This window comes from Suricata suricatta, chromosome 12 (genome assembly GCF_006229205.1).
Source record: "Suricata suricatta isolate VVHF042 chromosome 12, meerkat_22Aug2017_6uvM2_HiC, whole genome shotgun sequence".
Lineage (NCBI taxonomy): Eukaryota > Metazoa > Chordata > Mammalia > Carnivora > Herpestidae > Suricata > Suricata suricatta.
The window spans coordinates 62,383,326-62,398,681 of NC_043711.1; the positions used below are offsets into that span (position 1 = coordinate 62,383,326).

A 15,356-nucleotide genomic window follows, 5' to 3' on the forward strand; every position below is an offset into this window, starting at 1 on the left:
CTCTCCATCTCTCTGCCCACCCCCTCAGAATGAATAAATAAAAATTAAAGGAAAAGATTATTATATTATAACTTGCCCCAACGACTATAATCTAGATTAAGAAAATGATTGAGAAAATGTCAGTGATGGTGGCAAGACAGAAGTCATAAAATAAGCAATTGCAGAGAAGAGAAATAACAATTTAACAAAGAAGGAAGTAGTTTGAAACTTAGAAGGAACTCACAAGGAGAGTCTTAAAGAATTATAAAGGAAAACTTTGTTCCTGAATGTGAATGATGCTAAAATTTTAGATGTCTAACATGAGTGATTAAAGCAAGTCAGTTTCCTCACAAAATAATTATAATATAATTACAAGTTTTATTATTTCTAAAATATCTAGTGATCAGTTTTGGAAAATACACATTCGATTTATTAAAGGAAAGCTCTTTGAAATGCCCTCTGACACTGAGAGATGACCACATCTTTTAGGAAATTTGAAGGAAGTAATTTTGACATTCACATCAAAGTATCATCTTTATCCATTTGTGAAGTATACTGTCATGACATTGCAGGTAGTCCCTGTGGATTCCCTGTGGGACTCAGGCCTGGGAATTCTGACAGCCAGAGGAAGGAGTGGCAGGGATGGGGTGGAGGGGTGGAGGGGTGGAAGGTGGCAAGGAAGTAAAAAATTTGTTTCACCCTCGGCAAATGTGTCATTACCGTTTGTACTTCCATTCTGTACATGTGAAATAAAATCATATAAAAATAATACAATAGCAAGTCAACCTTTATATTTTAGTGTTAAGGATAAAACTGATCTTACTGATGGTGATTTCGTATATATGAGGCATATTCTCTTCCTTTTCTCAAATGGTCATTTAAATAGCAGTCTGTAGAAAACCTGAACATTAAATAAAGTTTATACTAAGAAATCAAGGATATAACAAGCACAAAATGTGATATAAAAGGATGGGTTTCATGGAGATTTTTGCCTTTTTCCTCCCCAAATATCAAATCTTTTAATGTTCAACTTGACTTTCATGTGTCTCTGTACTTCAGGATATTTAATTTACTAAGTGATTTGCTTTTGAATATAGTCAGCTCTCAGTAAACCAATTTTTAAATTTATTTATTATTTATAGAACAGTTTTAATCTTAGACTAGATTTTTCCCTCCCTCCCCATTGTCTTTTCATGTGTGTGTCCTTTGGGAAGGGAAAATGGAGTATAGTGTCTGCTCCAATAAACAACCCAAATGTGAATGTGATACAAAGTGATACAATGTGAGTGTCAATTCTCCCATGTCCTCAGAATGACTGAAGGTTGGCTGTATTTAGAGACTATAGTTAATAGTCTGCTTTGTACTGACTTCCTTTAAAGTTTAAAATGACCTTTTTTAAATTTGAAAAAAAGACCAAAAAATAGCAATAATTAAAAAAAGAAAAGAAAAGAAGTGAAAGATCCTGATGTGCTTCTGACATAATTATTACTTTATCTCTCCTGGAAGCTAAGCGAAGCCAGTCTATCAGCAACTGTGTCCACCTCTCTGAGGCTTTGCCTGCCACTAAAAGCGTCCCGCTCCTCCTCCACACCGTGAGCGCTCTCTTACCTGGTCTCTCTTACTCCTCTTGCTCTCACAGGCTGTCAGGTACTGTAACGCTGTCTCCTGTGTCCTCACTGTGCTGGGGCTTCTCCTCCTTGCCTCTGGGCCTTGCTTCCTCTGTTAATATCCCCACACTACGCATGCGTGCTTGGCCGTTGCACTTTGCATTTATTTTCAATGAATATTAATAATTGTTTTTATGTACTTAAATGTTTAGGTAGCAATTAGACAGTCAAGAAAAATTTCTGTAACACCACTGGTCACTGATCTCGGGTTTTCTGGCCCAGAGTTTCCACCGGTGATGGATGCCTTCTGTACAATGCCTGTGGAACAAAAGTTTTGAGCATGTCAAGGTCAGAATGCTTGCTCTGCCTCCCCAAAATGGGTAAACAGGAAAAATTACGTAGGCAAGACCTCCTTGAAATTAATAAATCAGATCATGTGTAAAGTAATAATGTTTATGGAGAGTCACACTGATTATTAAGATTTGAGTAAAAAAAAAAGAGATGCTAAAAAGTGCTAATTTTCAAAACAAGTGCTCTAGCCAGTTAAAATTGAGTTCACTCACATGTGGTCTGTACACAGTGTATTTTCTGGATTATTAAGACATGGCATCAAAATTAGTGATTTTTGGCATAAGACCCCTCAATAAAAGGGTCTACTTTGCTCCGCAGTGAGTAATTAGGCCTATGTCCAGTTACTGTTCAAAGATTCTAAAATACACTGACTTTTCATGTTAAGAGGGATATGTTTTCATGTTCTTGCTTTCAAAATGATGGCATTGTAAATCAGTATTTATTTAGTATCGGAGAGAGCCTGAGTGTGGCTTTCTATAGCACTAAATAAGCCATACTGTATGATGTATGCAGTGTAGCAAAGCATAAATAAATCTTAATTCCCCTGATGATCATGTAAGATATCATATTATTTAATTCACAGAATATGAGGAAAGAAATTTGTTTCACTGAGACTAAGGATTACATTTCTTAGGAAATACTTTTCTCTAGTAAATACCAAACATGAAAAACAGTAAGAATGCTAAGATGGTCCCCAGTCAGTTAAATTACTGATGAGCATTAACTACTTGATAATCTGGTTTTCAAAAAAGTACTACTGCCTAGAGATGATTAATAAAGTATCTAAAAAGTTTTGTTTTCTGTTTGGCTGATATATGGCTAATACATACTCAAAAGGCATTCTTGGTGAAAAGTTTTTGTTTTTCACAGTCCATTTTTTCCCCATATTGTTTCTTTTGATCAAGGTTTCTATTAGTCAGTCCATAATATTTTCTCATAAGAAATCTATTTCTGCTCATAATCTGATTTTGGAAACCTTTTTCTCACTCACTATTATATCTTAGCTTACTCAGATTCTTGATTCTCATATATATGTATACAGGTCCAACAGAAGTTAAATATGATTTAGAACAGCAGATCTCAACTGGGGATGATCTCCCCCCAGGGAACATTTGGTTGTCACAACTGGAGCCGTGCCTGAACACGAGCCCCTACTGAGATGCTGCTGAAAACCTGACAGGGGCTGCTCAGGACAGACAGCCCCTGCCATGAAGAATCGTCAGACTCAAAATGTCAGTAGTGTTGAGGTGGAGAGACCCTGATTTGGGGTGAAGCAGAGCAGACTGTGCCAAGTCAGTGTTTTCCCACTTTTGCCATCTTTATTCCTGGTTTTATAGTATAGTGACTTTGAGAACAGTCTGCTGTTCCCTGTGTTTTATCTGACAGCTACAGTAGCAAACTCCTTCTTAGTCTGATGCAATTTGCCTTTGGGACTGTCCTATCCAGAGACTAGGTCAGGAACAGTGCCTATCAATCCTGTTGTAGATTGTACATTCTCACTGGTTGGCACACTGGAGTATTAAATTTGTGTCCCAATTTAAATCCTAGTGTGTTGGCATATCTTGCTCACCTGTTGCTAGGTTTAGATATAAGTAGATGTATATCCACCTATACATAGTATGCGTACACTTTTAATGTTGACTTTCTGGCACAAGGTCTTACTATAAAAATGATTACTAATTATGTTTTCATTTGTTTACATTTCCTGTTTTGTTTCTTGTTCATATGACTCTTAAACATTGCCAAAACTGCATTAATAATCTAAACAATAGAAAATTACTTACCTTCAGCCACTATTATATTTATTCTGGTCCCTTTGAGACTCATTATTTCATGGAAGCAGATTTGGGGTAAAGTAATAACCACCTGTATCCCCTTTACATGAATAGCTATATAAACGTGGGAAGTAGAACTGGTAGTTTCAGTGATTTTCCTTCTTCTCCTTTGTGGGAACAGTGCTTACCAGCTCTTTTGCAATTTTAACTGCTTTTATGTTGGGACATTTATCAGTCTGTAGTGCTTATAGGCCATGCTGAGGATAGATATTATTTTTCTTTCAGGGCCATTGTAACAGTAGTAATTAGAGGATCAGTGATCTTCCCTCATCCTAAAAGAGACTTAATGGTATGGACTGAAAGCCTCATTTAGCTGCTCCTGCCTCTGGTTGTCAGGTTTGCAGCTAGTACCTGATTGTCAGGAAGTGCTTGTTATCAGGGTCTGGGTTGGTTCACCTGTGTACCTCATCAGTCACCTCAAGATGTTGAGTTGACTTCTATCTCTTGTGCTTTTTAATAGGCTTAAGTTTGTCCCGTGCACAATGCTTTTAAAAGGAAATTACAGTATTCATTTTGCTTTTACAACCCTGTATGAGGGATACATAGAACCCAGAATTTTGGTAATTGAAGAATGTGTCTCACTTGATTTAATAAGATTGATTAAGAAAGCCATAGATTAAAGACTGAGTGAAATTGCTTTGAAAAGTAGACGTCTGGAATAAATAGAAATTTCTAAAGACTTTGCATACTTAATTTAATTTAATCATGTGGATTTTTCTCTCAGTGGGAAAAAAATGAAGTAATTCTTATTTGATCATTTTCCTGGTGTTTTGAGTGGAGCCTTAGAAAGCAAGTGATTTTGTAATGGTACTGTGTAGCTTACACTATCAAGAAGCTAAAAGGTTAGAACTTTTAAAATTTGAGTTAGTAGGGTAGCAATGCTTGAGAGAAAGTGAATGATTTGGTGAATCTGAGATAGAATTTAGCCTGTTGACGTGATTTGAACAAATTGTGTGGTACTCAAAACGGAGAATGCATTAAACCTACCAGAATTATAATGTAATTTTTGTATAACTTAGATTGTTCATTTTCTGTTTTGAGTATCACATAATCCTGTGTCTTGATATTTGTATATCAGTGTTAAATGGTCTTAACTTGTTACAAAATGGACATTGTGAAATGTTGGTAGCAGCTTTGACATTTGTCACTCTTTATTAACAAATAAAAAGCCAGCAGAGGGAGCTCAAGAACTTTTTAAGAAAAGAAGAAAAAGCATCAAGAAAATGTTTTTGGTATTCATTTGTTCATTTATGCAAGGCATATGTTGACTATATACTTAGTATAAAGTGTGAGAAAAGGCCAAGAACTGTACATTTATAAATCGGGAAATTGGGTTTTAATTGTGAGATAAGGAGAATTTAAAATCCTTTTTCCTCACTAGATCATGTAACAGTCAACTATAGGAGGAGCTCAGGGAGCCAACAGCACAGCACTCCTAACAGCATGTCTGACACTGTGATTCTCCCCTTCCTTCCCACCCTCATCACGGATGCTCCTGTCCTCACCACCTCGGAGAGTTCTGTGGGCTTGGACCTTCTCCATCTGAGAAGTCCCTACCAAGAGTTTTACAAAAACAAAGCCTTAAATCTGCATTAGGCCAGCCTTTTGGGAAGGCACACCAGCTGGTGATGGCAGGCTCTAAGTCCGTCTGTCGTGTTGAGGACCAGTGGGGACACTCGAATTTGGAAACCCTGGTGCTGTGGCTGTACTGTATCCCACCAGATGGCGATGTTCTTTATCTTTAAAAAGATGCTGCCAGTGTTGGCCTGGCTTTTATTTGTTTCTGCTCCTAGCCCAGAAACCAACATCTACCAGTTTTTGGCATCAAGTTTAAATAAAACCCGCTCTTTCTAATGTCCATAAAAACTGGCACTTACTAATCATTTTTAGAGAATTAGGAAGCTCTTGGGTTCCCTCTACTGATATTAGATTAACAAGTAGGTTCATTAACAACTATAAACGTATCCCAGAAGGTTTCAGTGTCTTGCATAATTAGAATAAACAATGAACGAAGGCAACAGGGAGGGGCTGGTCTCGTGGTATCATCTGGCTTCTGTTGCCTAATGCTGTAGAGCCTAGAAGCAGACCTGTGAAAGGGGCGTTGGCTGTGCTTGCAGATGTGTGGGGAGATCACAAGTGTGTACACATGTCTTGTGTGTGTCTGTGGGAAAATAAACAGTTCTTGGCTGTTTAAAAGAAGAGAAGGGCAAAGACAACCTGGAAAAGACATGGCTTTAATGGGTCTGTAAGCTCTTGTACCTTGACAGTCCTTTGCTCATGCCCTAAATTCAGCTTCCCATCAGTGTCTAAATTTAGACTGTGGCCCAGTATTCTGAATTATAAATGAAGGATCAATCACACAAATTTCATAGTTTTAAAGTCTCATAACATGTATCAATGTACTTCAAAATGGAATTTTTGTTTGGATATTAAAAATAAAGCAGCAACCTTCTTTTGAAGTCTTGTGTGTTACATGTAGAGTAACACATACATACAACTTGTTGGTTGGGGAGAGCCAGCACTTTGGTTTGTCTTTGGAGTAAAGGGTTATACTGAGGTTGGCACAGGGGCAGCAAGGAAGTGGGTGACACGGCCAGGTAAGATAAGAGAGGCTGGATTTTTATCTGTTTCTTCTTAGAAGGAATGAAACTTTAGCTAATTAAAATTTTTAGAAGATATATTATAGCTATATAGATGTAAAGCTTCATGACTCTTTGAGTTGAGTGTGGGATCTGCTGAGGGACCACATGGGAAGTCTTACAGGAGGTGTGTCCAGGCACCCTGGGAGGGACGGAGGCAGGAACAGGTCTGAGGGTAGTGGAGGAGCGAGCTGCAGAACGGAGAGAGCAGCAGGTGCAGGTGGGCTAGGATTGCTGGAGACCAAAGTGAGTGAGAGCTCCTGTGGGGGATCAAGTCTCTGGGGGTGATGTCAGGGGCAGCCCTACGTTCACTGGGAGGAGCACGGGCTTGCTATACAGTGATGGGGAACCTCGACAGAAGTGGTGCAGGCAGATCTTGATTTTAGAGGGACTTATCTGGAGTCACACAGAGAATAGGGAACTCATTCTCTAGGAGAATATAGTTTGTCATAATGCTAGCTGAGATTATCCAGGAGTCAGTACTCACCTATGTTTTTCTATTTTATAACATGTATTGATTCTCTAAAACTACCAGTGGATCATTTTTGTACTTTAGTGATTACTTCAACATTGCATTTGGTGGTATAAGCTATTAAATAATTGTAGTATTTTATTTTGGACAGTTGTGCATTTATCTGTTGAAAGGAATGATAGAGTTGAAATTCCCATTTCTTTTTATCTTCCTATAAGAGTGTGTGTGTGTGTGTGTGTGCGCGCGCGCGCATGTGCCATTCTACGCTCCTCAAATGTAAATTACCTATTCTGTGTATCTCCTGTTTCTCTCATTTCTTGGCATACCTACTCCTGAAATTCCAAGTTACTTTCACAGTTCTCAACCATTTTTGCAGCTTTTCTTCATTTTGAAAGCTAAAATGCTCTGCAGAACTTAAAACATATTCTTGGAATAGAATGTTACTTGTTAACAAGTGTAGAAAGAAAACTTTAGAATGTAAATGCAGATTACCCTATTGTACAATTTGTGTGTGGGGGCTGGGGAAAGTATTCAAGACTACAGTTTTAGAATCAGTTGGTTCAAGTGGTGAAATTATTTTTAAAAACTCTTTGAATTCATCTCTGCATGTTTTTTGTTAATGCCCACAGAAGTTGAAGAATGTCAGCAGTCAGAAAATGTACCTGCCGTTGAGCCTGGCTGCTTGGGGCCAGAGCAGCACATCATTCGAAGCAGCAGCACACCTGACGTCACGGAGCCGCTGCGCCCAGATTCCTCTCAGGGTACGGAGTAGCTGCCGTGGTTAGCACAGAGTTGTGGATCCTGGCTGGGAAGCAGCTGCACACCGTGCTGCTTTCTGCATTGATTCTGACCCAACTCAATTTATTTCAAGGGAACTTGCTTTTTAAGTTGATAGCAAGGATGCGATTTCTGACATTAAAATATTTTCACTGTTTAATACATTTATCTAAAATTATATATACTTAGGTGCACCTTTTTTAATGTTTGTTTATTTTTTGAGAGAGAGAGAGAGGGAATGAACACAAGCTGGGGGATGGGTCGTAGAGAGAGAGGGAGACAGAATCTGAAGCAGGCTCTAGGCTCTGAGTTGCTAATGCAGAGCCTGATGCCAGGACTCAAACCCACAAACTGTGAGATTTTGACCTGAGTGAAGTCAGACGCTTAACCAACTGAGCCACCCAGGTGCCCCTAGGTGTACCTCTTTTAAGAGTAGCCTGTTTGAGGACTAGAGAGAAGTCCAGTGGGGGCTGGGGTAGATGGGAAGTAGAGAATGGCATACTGCAGGGTCAGGGAGAGCAGCAGAGTTAGGCAGGAGTCAGAATAGGAGTAGGCAGAAAAGGACCTTGTGAGGAGAAGCATAAAACTCAACAGTGAGAATGGAGGGCTGGCTGGACTTGTGAAAAAGTTCATTAGCAGCCTGTGGACTCTGTTGAGGCTGAAAATAAGCACTGCTGCTGGCATCTATCTACATAGTGTCTCCAACACCTTCCAACAAAGCAAAGAGGCAGATGGTCCGACCTGTAAAATAATGGATGATGTGTTTTACAAGGAAAGCACATGTTTCATTTGTGTCTGGTTGCAGTGAATGTGCTTATTATTTAATTTCAGTTTCATCAGTTAAGTAATTTCTTACTTAACCCAACTTGTTTATCAACAGTTTATTTCATAGCCTCATCGAAAGAGTAGGGAAGTATTCCCTCTTAGAAATTTTCTTGAAATAAGAAGATACACTAAGAAATAACTTGAGAAGTGAATTATCCAAAAGATTTTCTATTCTCTGAAAGGTTTGGTGTAAGACTGTTATTAATTTCTTTTCCTCCTTAAATATTTGGTAGAATCCACCAGTTGCCAGGAGTTTTCCTCTAGGAGGAGTTCAAAAAACCATTCACATTTTAAAATCGTTTTAAGACTATTAAGTTTTCCTTTTCCTGTTTTGATTCCGATAAGTTGTGGTTTTCCAGGAATTTGTTCAACGCATGTAATTTTTTCTAGTTTATTGGCCCCAGAGTATTCATAAAATCCTCTTCTGATATTTTTAATGTTTTTAAGCTATGTGGTGATGTCCTTTTTTTTTTTTTTTATCACTGATATTGATAAATTTGTGCTTTCTCTCATCAGTCTTTATTCTCGAGCAGTACTGAACCACCTTACTGCTCTATTTTCCTGTCAGCTCCCCTGGCAAACACAGGCAGCTTTCCTCTGAGATCCCTTTCTCAAGGCCCCCAGGAGACAGCTTGTTGCCTTCCCCTGTGCTAACATAATGTGCCAAGTGGATCTTTTGGCTACACTGAATAGCATTCAATGCACTCTTAAAAGCTATCTGTGGGTCAAAGATTCTATGGAGTAGACTTGACCCATAGACTATCAGTTTGCCAGATCTATAACTCCTATTTTTATGTATCTTAGGATATCTGAATTTGATTAACTGCTTACATATAAAATTTTTTTCTAATTTGATTATCTGAAATATTTATTTTGTTAATTTTCCCCCCCAAATCTCTAGGTCAAAAGGTAGAAAATATACAGACTTTGAGTTCTTCAGAACCCAAGACTATTCAAGAAAATAAAGGATATGTGAAGAAAGAACATGAAGGAGTAACAGTAAGATATTTTCAAATTAAATCAGTTTGTAACTAAAAATAAACATATAAATTATTGGCACAATAAATAAATTTATTAGTGACAGTAATACTTTCTTGTAAAACATTTCTCCATTTAGATGGGTTATTGCCCCAAACAACCATGAGAGCTCTTAAATAGACTTTCTTTTTGTGTAAAATTATAGTCACATTACAAAAATAGAAAAAAATTAGCATGAAGATGGAAGTACCTTCTGGTCTGTCCATGGCACTCTATAGTACCCTTGCCCGTCAGATTCCCTGTTCCTGGAACTGCATGCTCCACCTGACATGAGCCATAAGGTAACTTTTTGGCAAAGATCAGTTTATGATTTCTTTTTTAGAAAAATATAAAATAGCATTTATTATCTCTTTAGACTGAATATAAAGTATAAAGAAGAAAGATAAAAAGTAGTCCATATTTCATGCATGAAGGTAACTTCTGCTTAGTCATTCTTTAAAAATAGGTAGAAATTTATAGAAAACTCAAACATAACAGAAAGGTGCAAAATAAATGGAGAAAACCTCTTTCTAGTCCTCCCAGCCTAGAAGATAACCAGTGTTAAGATTTTCTGTCTTTATTTTTTTAACGGGCATGTATCTTTTTATATGTTTATTTGTACTTGTATATATGATGTATATACATAAACATATATAAAAACATTGATTATTGTATATTAATAAATGTATATTCTGTATTTCAATAATATATGTATATTTCATACATATATGTATGTTTAAGTAATCAAATAAATACCTACGTGCCCACCCCCCAGTTTAAGAACTAGAATTTTTCCAGTGCTGTTGCTTTGGCCTATATGTTCCTTCCTTATCCCCTCAGAGAACAACATTATGTTGGCTTGGTGTTTATCATGTTCTTGCTTTGCTCTATAGTTTTGCTCTCTATATATGTATTTCCAAACAATATTCTTTTGTGTTTCTTATTTATAAACTTTTATTAAAGTGATTTTATTGCTTAGTTCACTCAGTTACATCTTTCTATGTTATCAACCCTGTGGCATGTAGCCTACATTTTCTCTACCATATGAAACTCCACTGTGAATATGCCACAATTTATTTTTCTATACTCTTGTTGATGGACATTTAGATTGTTTCAACTTTTTTTTATTAATGAAAATTATAGCTATGTATATGTTTCAAAATCTACATGTTTGAGATTTTCTTCATGGTGGCTATCTAGGCATGGAATTAATAAGACATAAAGTAGAATATTCTTTTCAAGGGATTGTATGTTTTCCAAAGTGATTATACCACTTATATTTCTGCCAACTATGTGTTAAGAGTTCCCATTCATCCACATTTTTGCTAACACTTGGCTTTTGTCAGATTGTGAGTCAGGTGGGTGAAAATGGTATCTCATTTTATTTTGCATTTTTCAGATTACTAATAAAGTTAAAAATATTTCCACACGTTTATTGACCATGTGTGTTTCATGTGATGTCTTTGCCACCATTTTCTTATTGATTTTTTTTTTGTCATTTTCTCTCTTATTTGTACTAATGCTTTACATAGTCTGAAGAGTGATCTTATTTTGGTTATGTTTCTGGCAAATATTGTTTTCCAGTGTTTGGCTTATATTTTTACTCTCTCAATGGTGTCTTGACGAATAGAAGTTCTTAATTTTGGTATTTTTGATTATTAATCATATTTATAGTTAGGTTTTATGAAAATATTAAGATACTAACTCTATAAGGATAAGAATTTTTAAGTGTTCAGTTTTGCTCTACACATTTAAGTCTTTTATTCATCTGGAATTGACTCTTACTTATGGAGGTAGGGATCTAATTTTTAATTTTTCCCACATGAATAACCACTTGTCCTTGGTCCCATTTATTGAATTCATCTTTCCTTCATTGATCTGAAATGACACCTTTCTCTCAAATATATTTATCTTGACTCATTGGTTACTTTGTCTCTCTGGCCAGTAGTACACTATCTTAATTACTGTAATTCCAACATTCTTTATCCCTTCCCCCACCTTCTTTTGGAAGCTATTTTTTTACTATCCTTTCCCTTTCATTGTTTTTGAGAGTTCTGTCCATTCTGTTTAGTTGTCATTCCTTGCTATTCTTTGTCCTCACCCTTAAGTTTTCTTGCATTATATTTAGGTGCATTTTCTTTTGGTTTATACATTTGTCCTTTTGGTATATACTATGTGCCATGCATCTTGTTCTTCCATTGTTTCTGGAAAATTCCTAGTAGTCATTTCTTCAAATATTGCCTCTTTTTTGTTCTTTTGGCTCTTTTTTTCTGAAATTTGAGTAAATACATTTAGACTTTCTCATTTTGTCTTCCATGTTCTTAGGTCTCCTTTCACATTTTCTACTCTTCTTGACCCTCTGGTACATTTTGGGTAATTCATTAGATCTATTTTTCAGATCTTTGTTTATTCATATGGAGTTGGCTTTGTAATACTTCCATTGAATTTTTTTGTTCAACAATGATAACTTTTGCTTCTGAAAGTTCAGGTTAATTCTTTTCAAGCATTTCTTGTAATTTCTAATAAACTCTTATTGCTTGCTCATTTTTGTGATCCCCATCTTTTTTGTCTTAAAATAGTCACAAATTATAATTCTAAATTATTTTTCTGATTGTCTGAAATCTTTGGGGATAGGAGTGGGTTCTAAATCTAATATTTGTTGTTTCTGATGCTCTGGTACATGATGATTTATTTCCTTGGGTGTTTAGTGATCTTTGATTATGAGTTCCTGGCTAATGTATCTTAATCTACAGAAAACCTGGATGTCTGGAGTTTCACCAGAACAATGTGCACTTGTTTCTTCCAGGAACCAAGACTCCTTTAATCCTAGACTCTCAGTCCTTTTGCCACTGGCAGTGGTAATAGTAGATTTACCCTTATGCCAGCCCTGTTTTCACTGCTCTGGTTTCTGCTCACTTTGTGGGGGTAGTGTGGATCACTGGTAGATGTATGCTACTTCCTGTGAGCCAGAAATTCTTAGGTAAAATTTAGTTCTATAGCTGGAGGAAATTCCAAACATCTCTCATATAGTCAGAAGCAGAAGCACCCACATTCTGCTTTTTAGTTGAGGAAAGATCCTGAGTGTATTTCTATTATCACATTAGGTGTATACCCTCCTTCTTTAAGGCTGGGTAATATATTTTTCATATACTATTAGTCTTCTGGATATTTCATCCATGACCTACTTCTGTGTTTTAGCTTAATAACTACCCTGTCTTTTAACTGTATATCTCGGCCCCTCCTTTTCATTTGTTTGCTTGTTTAGTATTTTCCCCTTTAGTTGACTCTTTGAACCCTAGACTTTTTATACACTTTGTACTGGAGGATCTTAAATTTACATCTTCATTCTTGACTTAATCCTCTGTTTTACTCGTGGATTTTTGTTGCCCACTTACAGTACATTTGCTTTGGATATTTAGCCCAAAGATGAAAATTAAAATATCAGAAATCTTCTCAAGTTCCTTTATCCTTATGCTTCCTTCTTACCTTTCTTCCTTCGTCACCATCATTTCCATAGTTCCCTAAATTCATATCCTTTTGCGATTCAATTTTCCTCTACTCCCATATACAGCTCTCATATAAGCTCTTGTCTGTCATTCTGCAGCATTTTCTTATTTATCTTTTCTTCTCCTTTTCCACCACCAAAAGACTTATCATCTCATTCTTTATTCACTCTATCAGTTCATAGCAATTTTCTTCTAAATTTTAATATATCCCACAGATGACTACTAGACTTATCTTTCTAGTTGTGTTTTTAATCACAATAAACTATTGTCTGGAACATACAGTTGCTCATTTTGTCAATATTGGGTTGAAATTTGTAAGCCTGATGTTGAAGGCCCACTGGCAGCTACCTCTTTTAGAGGGTGGTCTGCCTTTTCTTCTTAACATTTTCCTTCTTCACCTGACTGCCTTGCATGGCCTGCTATAATCAGCTTCTTTTCCTGCACATAGAACTTGCTGATTACCACTCAGTGCTTCCTGCCTTGAATCCCCTCCTGCCTTCTCTCTACCACTTCATGTCTGTTGCCTTCTTGAACAGCTGTCCTGTAACTGTGAGCGGATTAAGGTAACCCTTTACTCTGCATACTTTTTAGAGAGAGTTTACTTGCACATTTTGCTTATGTACACTGTAATCATTTTGTGTAATGTGTATGTTTTGTCTCTCCAAGTTATAAATTATAGAGGGTACAGATTGCCTCCAAATCTTTTTGTCCTCCCTATTTAACATGAGGCTTAAGTGCTGAGCGGTGCTCAGGAAAGTCTGTTGCACATTTAACAAGTGTGCCTTTAGATGCCTAGATAGAGTGACCTTTAGATGCCTAGATAGAGTTTACACCTTCCCTGCTTGCACACTCACCATTCCTGGGTAACTTAGGCCCTCAGCAAAATTGGCTTCACTATGTATGTGTGCTCAAGCAGAAATACAAATAAAACTTTAAAATAAATTATTTCCATATAATTTGGCATCCCTTCTCAGTAGATCAATTTAATTGGATGTCACTTGACAAAGGACAAGCCAAAAATTTCAGATCTTGAGTAATTTTATAATTCAGTTATAGTAATTTGTGAACACATATCCTTCAAATGAAAAACATCATTTAATTTTTTGTTGCTATTATTGTTTCTTTTCTTTTAGAAATGTGGACTAGAAACTTAGTCTTGTAAAAATTAGAACTTTCCTGTAACAAATGCAATATTTCTTTTTGTCTGAAGATCTCAGTTAGAAGAAGCAGCAGCCCCGCTGAATTGGATTTAAAAGATGATTTGCAGCAGACACAAGGAAAATGTAAGGAAAGACAGAAGAGTAAGTTCCAGGAAATGTTTTCTGTGTTAATCCTACTTAAGAGCAGATCTATTTTCTTCTTTTCTACTTTCTAACTTGTATCTTCTTCTCTGAAGAGTCATGGTTGTGAAATGGGACATTTTTATTCCTGGAATCCCAGGGTAGATGGATGGTTAGGCGACACCTACAGTAAATCAGGTCCCGTCCATTTCATGTGCCTTCAAGGTTTATCCTTCCACCCTGGGCCTTTCTCCAGGTGAGGGGCACAACCAAGGTGAATGGATGGGTGAGCAAACAACCCAGAAGGAAAAATGATCTTCCCCAGAAAATTCCCACAGGCTAGTAGCAAAAGGCTTCAGAAGCACATTGAACTCAATGGCATAAGTATTTGAAAACTGAAATTTGATTCAAATCCTGAGACATATTATATATTGTAAACTGTGGTCCTGATATTCTTCCTCCCTGAAGTCAGGTGCCTGGCCACCCTCTTGTCAGTTTGCATAACGGGCAGCTCCTGCAGATCGAAGCTGGTTTTGGTAGAGGCAGAGGAGCTCCTCTTGGGCTCTACCTTCAGACCCTGTGGGCTTGGAGTTCTGTGGCAGATGAAGTTAGGGTCCTAAGAGGTTAGTTTCTGGGGCAACTTTCAGTTTATCTGGTGGCCGAGACAACCTGCAGTTCTTAGCAAGTGAAGAGAGGACTGCAGATTAGAAGCAGCAAGGCTGAGGGACGGTCAGCAAATACAAAGAGCAGACAGAAGAGTGAGCAGACAGGAAGGGTAGACACATAAAACTGTTATGAAGTAGACAGGAGACGTGGAGGAGCAGACTGTCTAGGTCTGTTTTGCATCAGATTAAGTAGCTCTATAAGGCTTAATAGCTTTTGAAAGCATCATTGTATTATAACAAATTAGAACTTTTTAGTGTTTAAAGGGGAGAGAATTTTTTTGGAGAAAATCTTTTGCAGTTGGACACCTCATTTCCCAGTGAGCATGGGTGGGTGACTGACCCTGCGTTTATGTCTAAACATCGAGCTCAAGGTAGAAAGCTCTTTAGACTCTTGTAGCTGGCA

At 37.1% G+C, this 15,356-nt stretch overlaps 1 protein-coding gene across 6 annotated transcripts in view; it reads left to right on the forward strand.

Annotated features, from left to right (window-relative positions):
- The window catches only part of RALGAPA2 (Ral GTPase activating protein catalytic alpha subunit 2), a 316,716-nt gene that overhangs the window by 118,746 nt on the left and 182,614 nt on the right, over positions 1-15,356 (forward strand). For 5 of the 6 annotated variants that reach the window (XR_003900702.1, XM_029916028.1, XM_029916025.1 and 2 more), the window contains 3 exons: positions 7,513-7,644; positions 9,387-9,484; positions 14,219-14,309. Coding sequence is in view for 5 of the 6 variants with exons in the window: in XM_029916028.1 (XP_029771888.1) it covers positions 7,513-7,644; positions 9,387-9,484; positions 14,219-14,309 (321 nt within the window). In the remaining variant the exon portion in view is untranslated. The remainder of the gene's footprint in view (positions 1-7,512; positions 7,645-9,386; positions 9,485-14,218; positions 14,310-15,356) is intronic. The other variant, XM_029916026.1, reaches the window with a different exon arrangement.